This window comes from Neophocaena asiaeorientalis, unplaced genomic scaffold (genome assembly GCF_003031525.2).
Source record: "Neophocaena asiaeorientalis asiaeorientalis breed wild unplaced genomic scaffold, Neophocaena_asiaeorientalis_V1.1 scaffold30, whole genome shotgun sequence".
In the NCBI taxonomy this organism is placed as follows: Eukaryota; Metazoa; Chordata; class Mammalia; order Artiodactyla; family Phocoenidae; genus Neophocaena; species Neophocaena asiaeorientalis.
Genome location: NW_020174923.1, coordinates 14452160 through 14459701, shown reverse-complemented (window position 1 = coordinate 14459701; position 7542 = coordinate 14452160). Strand labels below are relative to the sequence as shown.

Below are 7542 nucleotides of genomic sequence, written 5' to 3'. Positions count from 1 at the left end.
GGCCTGCGCCCCTCAGGACCTGCTTCTCAGCGGCTCTCCCAGGTGCTCGAGGGCCACAGTCGCCGCCACGCTGTGGCCCCCCTACTGGTCCGGGCTGGGGTGGGGTGGGTGTGGACCGCTCCACGAGCACACCCGCTCTCCTCCCTGGCTGGGGGGCGGGCCCCGCACGCACCCATGACCCGAAGCTCGGTGCCACAGCCGCGCTCTGTCCTCGGGGGACTCTGCGAGCACTCCTGCTTGCAGAAGTAGATGCCGTTGTCCGGAAACTGGATGTCTTGGATGATGAGTGTGGCCTCGGTGCTGTTGTGGGTCTGGAGGATGCGGCCCTTTTCGGGGAGAAATAACTTGGCCTCCGAGTCCGTCTCCTGCTTCCGGAGCCAGCTCACGTTGCCAGAGTCCCCCAGGTGGCACTTGATTTCCACCATGGAGCCCCGTTTCTTGGCCACGAAACGTGGGTGCTGCCAGATCCGGGAACACGAGCTTCCTGTGGGCGCCAAGGCTGGGATTAAAATCCCGCTCCTTCTTCTTGACCGTCGGCCCGAACTCAGGCCCTCAGCCGTGGGCCCCCGTCCTGGGCAGCACTGACCCCTGGCTCAGCCCCCTTGTCTGTCCTTGCTTCTCGGGATGTGGGTCAGACATGAGGCAGAGGTGTGGGAGAGCCAGAGCCACGTGAGAAGCCACAGGCCAAGCCGCCGGACCCCGCCCCTTCCTGATGGCCCACCCTTCCCGCCTGATTTTCCTTTAGAAGGGCCTGGAACCTTCTGATTCCTTTCCACATCCATTACAGTAGCCCGATGCCGGCCTCACCCCATGAGGCCAGAAGGCCCATAGCACAGCCTCCGGCCTGGCCTGGTGCTCTCACCTCTCCCTGCCCTGGGCTACCCACACCAGCCCGAAATCCTCAGGGGCACCCCGCAAATCCTTAGCCTGGCAGTCAAGGCCTCCCACATCAATCCCCTGGCCATCTCTCCTCCATCACCTCCCTCCCCCCTTCCGTGTGGACCTGCTCCTCTTTTTATTCCTAAGCCTTCTTTCTTCAGTTTGCCATGATGTCCCCGCCCACCTGCTCCAAGAAGCCTCCCTCCTGCCTGGCTCCCAGTCAGTGGTCCCCTAGGAACCCCTGCGACCTGTCGGGGTCCCTGAGGTTACGGTCTCCTGCCGGGGCTAAGCCCAACTCCCCAGCCAGGGAGAACGGGCCTGAGTCCTCAGTGGGGTTCCCACTAGCCCCCACTCCAGCCCTGGGCTTGGCGCTGCCCCAGATCGCTGGGACTGGAGCACTGATGTTTAATGAGGATGACAGCGGAGGAGCGGGGACTGGAGGTACTTCAGAGCCAGGTCTTACAGAGGGAGGCCGACCCTAAGGAGGCCTGGGGATGGGAGTCCTGGGTGGGGAGACCCACGGGGCACAAGGGCACAAGGACAACCATGAGACAGCACACAGGACAGTGACCGGCTTTGGACACAGACATACTTGTCCCCAGAATGGGCGGGGGAAGTTGCTGACCTTTGGGATCCCGGTAGAGCGCATCTGTTTTGACCTCCAGCACCGTCTCACCTGCTGGGTGGGAGGAAGTGGGCGGGCCGGTCACTGGGACTTGGTTGTCCCACCCCTGCGTTCCCAGACCCACTTCCTCCCTGCCCAGGACATCAGCATCAAGACCCCTCAACTCTCCCCCAGCCCTGCTCTGGAGAGACTAGAGCAGGGTGGGGTCACCAGAAGATCCGACTCCCAGCCCCCCTTCTGCCCTTGACCTTGAGCTGTGCCTGGATGAGACGGGAGGGAAGTTACAGCTGGAGGGCTCCACCGCCTTCCAGACCAGGGCACCACTTCTGGGACATGCTTGTCCCAGGTCTGCTTGGGGGCAGCTCTCCACTGCCCGCGCCCCACGCAGTGCCCTCCACGGCCTGGGGGTGAAACACACTCTTCTTTCTCTCTCCTGGGCCTAGGTCTTCTGCCCTCAGAGCCTCAGGCCCAGCTCAGCCTGACACCCTCCGGGCGGGAGAGGGGCTGGGGCCGCGGAGCCCTGAGCCATCAGCATGGCTGATACCCGCAGACCTGGTCCCCAGGGCTGTCAGAGGGAGACAGGAGGCAGAAAAGTGTGAGAGACAGAAGGAGGAGGATGAGAGGGCAGGAGACAGAACCAGTGGAAACAGCGGAACCAGCAGGCCTCTCGGCTCGGGCCGTACCTGAAAGGAGCAGCAGCAGAGGCACCAACCAGCTGCTGAGCCCGGGACACAGCGCCGGCCCCGCCATGCTCACCCCTCCGTCTCCTGCCCCAAGCCCGTGACAGCGGAGGCTCCTGGGGGGAAAACGTGTAACTGCCCAGGCTGCAGCCTGTCTCCTCCCCGCCTCTTCCCCACCAGGCCCCTTCCTGCCATGCAAATTGGGACCCAGGGGAGGCACCAGCTCTCCGGGGACCCTGGGGGAGGGCAGGCTCTTTTGTCAGCTGTGCTGCTAAGGCTCAAGGGTCAGCCCAGCTCGGGCACTACAGCGGGGCCCGCGGTGGACGCCCCGGGTGGCGGCGGCCTCTGTGTCCCCACCCCATCCCCGTGCCCTGGGGCCCCCTAGCCTCCCACCTCACACTTAGCTGAATACACATGGGTCCTGTGGATGAACGCGAGTGTGGCCTCTCCACCCTGGACCAGCCTACGCCCTGTGGGAAGAGGGGCACCCAGAAAGGATGAGGCAGGGGTGCTGGCGGGCAGCTATGGGCCCAGAGCACAGCCTCTTGGCTGGAGTGCAGGTGGCCATGTTGGGGGCTGATGGAGATTTGACCCTGGGGAGGAAAGGAACCACAGTGGTTCTTGAGCAAAAACAGGCCAAGAGTAACAGCCGCTTGGGAGATTTGGTCCAGGACCTGGCGAGAGGGCCCCTCCCTCACTTGGTGGGAGAGTTTTCTGGGAGCTGCCAGAGAAGGTGGACTTAGATGTTGACAGCTTAGAGAAAACCCACCACTCAGCAGTCAGGGGACTCTCAGGGCACTGAAGTGTTATCCACAGCTCCAGGGGTCTCGGGCAGAGGACAGGAGGCTAGTATGGGGGAGTCTTCAGGTTCTGAAACAAAAAGGATCTCTGGCTTTGTCTCACCAGTCAGCAGAGTGGTGGATGGAACCATAAGTCTAGGAGCTTGTCTAAGTTCAACTTTGTGCCCCTGCCCCTGGATCAGACACAACCTTCATCCCTTGGGGGCTCGGGGTGGGGGAGGTGCCCTTGTGCAGTGCACAACCTGCACAGCTGCACATGGCAGGCTTGCATCCCTCAGCCCCACAGCTGAGCCCACTCTTGAATTTTATGTTTTATGGAAGCTTCTTTACTCTCTCTTGGCCCCTCACTCTCTGTCTTCTTCCAACTGCCAGGAGGGGAAGGAAGATGCAAATCCTGTGTCCTCTGCCTACATATTCTCCTTACCACCTGCCAGTTTTCAAGCGGCCTGTGCTGCTGGCAGGTCTGTTTGGGTTCAGGGAGACATGGACCCACCTCCTAGGCCAGGGTTGGTGGTGAGGAAGACAGAGGTCTGGGTGCTGCCCCCTCAGTCCTGAGCATAAGCCTCACCTGGGATGGTGGGGTCCACCCCCCCACCCCCACCCCCAAGGAGTACGGGCCAGGACTGGAGCTATGGAAAGCGGGGACAGGAGGGTTAAGTTTCCCTCCAAGGAACAGCTCGTTCCTGGCAGTCCCAGATGTTCTTGTTGTTTCCAGATGTTCCAAATGAAAAAAAAAAAAAACACATTTCTCTGAAAAGGTGTCAGATGTTCAGTTCACAGAACAAACAGCCCAGGAATATAAACATCACCTGAGGTCAGCTTGGGGACCATGGGCCCCTGGTGGGGGAGGTTCGAGACTCCCCCAGAGGAATGGGGGAAAATCCAGGGGTCTCTTCCTTTAGCAAAGTACCCCCTGGTGATGGAAGCCTTGGTTAGCTTTGGGGCTAGCGTCCCCCAAAGTTGGGAGGAAGATGGAGAAGGCTTGGGATACACACGTGTGTGTGTGTGCATGTAGCTGCTGACACGGGTGTGCTCCCGGGCTGTGTGGTGTGGGGCTGCTCAGGAGCTGGTCCTGCGGCCCAGGGTGACTCTAGGGGGCATGGAGGTTGGGGACGCAGTAGGTGTCCTCCAAGCACACACCCATCTGCGTCTCCCGTGGGCAGGGATGCAGATGTGTCCTTTGGACTTCATTCCCATTCATGCCAGGAGTGGGTGGGGGCAATGGGGGCCCCACCGCCTGCAGGGTTATTTGTCACAGTTGGGGCCATGCTGTTCCCTCCCCAGTGACAACAGTACTGAGCTCTGTTCGGGGCTTGTGACGCCTTTTCTTTCCTGGAACAGGAGGCCTCGTAAGCCCACTCCTGCCTCTGCCCCCGGCTGCCCTGGGCTGTGCACCCCGACATCAGGCAGCCCTCACCCCACCTTTCCAGGAAGGCAGCATCAAAATAAGAGATGGGGGTGTAGGGAGAAGGGACATGGAGCTTGAGGGTTTGGGGAACAAGAGGACAGGGACCCCCAGTAACCCTGGGAGGGTGGTGGGAGAGGACAGAACCTCAGTTTGGAAAGAAGGGCTCTGACCTCTGCCCCTCCCCCCAGCCCTCGCCTACTGACTCTACTTGGCTTGTTGTTACCAGGGGAGACCTGCAGGCTCAGAAGGATTCGGGTGTGGATCCTGACCCTGCAGGAGACCAGGAAGCCGCCTCAAGTCACCTGGGGCTTCTCAATGAAGGGTGGTCCTGCCCCACAAATGCTCCAGGACCATTGCCAAGGTCAAATGACCAACGGACACCTCTGGCATTCATGGGCCAGGGGGCAGTGAAGACCCTGCCGTGGGAGGGGCAGCCTCCCACACAGCAGAATTTCCTTGTCTCACATGTCAACTGCACCCCTGTTAAGCAACACCCGTGCTTAACCTTTCAGAGACCAAGTTTCCTCATTTGGGTAAAACAGAAATAATTGTAATAATATCTTCTTCGTAGGGCGGTCGTGAGCCTTGAAGGGACTCAGGTTCACCCTCAGGCAGGTGGTACGTATGACTGATAACTGGGGGAGGGTCTTGATTCTGAAATAGGAACTTTGGTTATCTATGTTTCTCACCCAGGATTTTGTCTTTTTTCTTTTACCATTCAAGGCTCAGGGGAAGGGTGGGTCAGGGCACCCTCAAGCTCTCCTGTCCTTGGGGCCAGAGAGGGACCCGGGCGAGGTTTGGAGAACTTTCATGTGAGAAGGAGCCCCTCTCCGACCTCCGGGAGGGAGGTCAGCACCCTGGTGGGGGGCTCAGGGAGCCCTGCGGGGATGTCAGACCCCTCCCCTGCAGGCAAAGACAACCACACTGTGGAAAGGGGCTCAAGGACATGGCTGAGGGATGTCGGGGTGGCCTGGGGGTTCCCCTCCCCAGCCCCCAAGGGTGCCATGTAACCTCAGGACCCAGGAAAAGGGGATACAGAAATCCTGAAAGGGACGAATACTCACTAGTTTGGAGGAATACAGTCTTGGCTGTCAGAAAACAAAATTAAATCTGAAATTACATTTCATCCACTGGGATTGTGGCCTGAGCTCACTACATAACATTACTCTTTGTCGTAGGTCCATGGGACCCTGGGTTTTCTGGGGTCAGGGGTCAGAGGCAGCATCCTGGGGGAATTGTACCTCTGGGGAGAGGGAGGGGCCACACTGTGTACCCATAGGCACCTTAGGGCCTCTGAGGGGCAGAGAAGTTATGGGGGCTTCTGGAGAGGAGGCGCTGGGGACACGGGTCCCAACACCCGTTTCCTGGGTGCTGTCGTGGGCAGGGAGACGCAGTGTGGTGCTGTCTGTTAGGGGAGTGAAGGGAGCGGGGGCACGACTCGACCTCATCTGGCCTCTGGGACTCCAGCTGTGAGGCTGGAGTCCCAGTCTCCTTCTGGAGGGGGCAGGAGACGGCCAGACGGAGCCAGAGGAGGGAGCTGGGGCTTCCCCAATCCCTGGCAGCTCCCTAAGTCTTCCCCACTTGGCTCAATCCCCACCAGCCCTTCTTGCTGCCCTCAGCTCCCGTCGATGTCCGCACGCAGAAGCACAGAAGGAGAGAGCCCACACGTCAGAGGCACCGGGGAGGTTTATTATAAGAACTGTACAAAGGGGCCTATCTACTGGCCTGGCTTGGGCCTGTTCCCACCCGGACAAGGTGCAATGGGTGTGGGTCTGCAGGGGAGGAGGCTGCAGGCAGGGGGAGGCCTGGACCCCGCTCAGCCACGCTGGCTCTGCAATCTGCACACGGTCCCGTGGAGAGTTCAGTCCAGCAGGGGCCGAGGCTCTTGGGGCCTCACTAGTCAGAGCCCCAAGGAGGAGGGAAAGGCAGTGGGCGGAGTGCTGGTCAGAGAGGAGGCTGACCCCTACAGGATGAACTTCTGAAGAAAGAGCCAGAACTGCTGCAGGAAGAGATGGAAGGAGCAGGGGCCTCATTCCAGAGAGGACCCAGGCGGGGGCTGGGGAGCAGGGCTGGGCAGTGGGTGTGAGGAAGAGAAGTGGAGGAGGGCAGAAGAGTAGACTCACGGGGCTGAGAGAGAGGGATGCCCAGGCAGGGTGGTGAGGGGGCCGGTGAGCGCGGCAGACGGAAGGGAAGGCTCCGGCCTCCGGGCGAGCACAGACGTAAACACACACGCACACACGGACACAGGCACACGCGTGCACGCACACTCACACACGCACACTCACACAGAGGTTGTTTTGGAGGTTTTGCTGCTTCCTGAGTTTTAATCAAACTGTTCACGAGAAACAAGAAAAAGAAGAGGAACTAAGGGCAACGGGGGACTCGATGTGCAAACCTTACCACCTGTGTTCACACTCACATACCCACAGCACAGGGACACTCACACAGACAGACCTACAGAGAAGACACACATACACACACACACACACCCCAGCCAGACACTGCGGGGCACACTGACACACATGTACACAAATATACCCATACACACATGCGTATACAGGCTCTGAGGGACACGGTGGTTCACACACACACACACACACACACACAAACAGAGCTATACACAGAGGTATAACGCTGGCACACAGGCACACACACACCGATGAGTAAATCCAGTGACCCCTAAGCCTGCGTCTCACCCCCTCCTCCGAGCTCAGCCTCTGTCTGTTCTTGGCAGCCGGCGGAGGACCGGCACCGCCATGCCCAGGCCAGCGGTGCCAGCAGAAGTGCCGCCTGGCTTTCCGGGCGGCAGGAAGTTGCAAGGTTGGGTCTGAGCCAGGTGAGCAGTGCCTGCCCCAGTGTGGAAATCTCGAACGTGGGCTCAGCTAGAACATTCTTAGGATCACTTTGAGGCGGGGAAAAGGATGAGGTGTGGTGGAGGATGGGGAGGAAACCTCTGGGGTTGGGGCGGCTGCCAGGAGCCCCAGTGGTGCTGATGCAGGAGGGAGGGAAGGAGGGAGGGAAGGGAACCTTCTTCCTGAGCACCAGGGTCCCCGACACCACCCGAGATCTGGGTGCTCCGGCCAAGAAAGCCCCCAGTGCAGCGATATGCTGGTGGGATCCAACCTGTGCTACCCATCCGTGCTTTCTAGA

At 60.1% G+C, this 7542-nt stretch overlaps 1 protein-coding gene across 2 annotated transcripts in view; it reads right to left on the bottom strand.

The window, feature by feature from the left end:
- Positions 1-2340, bottom strand: part of CD79B (CD79b molecule) — a 3603-nt gene extending 1263 nt beyond the window's left edge. Inside the window, exons 1-3 of one of the 2 annotated variants that reach the window (XM_024760866.1) lie at positions 2188-2340; positions 1505-1558; positions 142-484 (exon numbers count right to left, since the gene is read on the bottom strand). In XM_024760866.1, coding sequence (XP_024616634.1) covers positions 142-484; positions 1505-1558; positions 2188-2254 — 464 coding nt within the window. In that variant the 5' untranslated portion in view covers positions 2255-2340. The remainder of the gene's footprint in view (positions 1-141; positions 485-1504; positions 1559-2187) is intronic. The other variant, XM_024760868.1, reaches the window with a different exon arrangement.
- Between the last annotated feature and the right edge of the window lie 5202 nt (positions 2341-7542).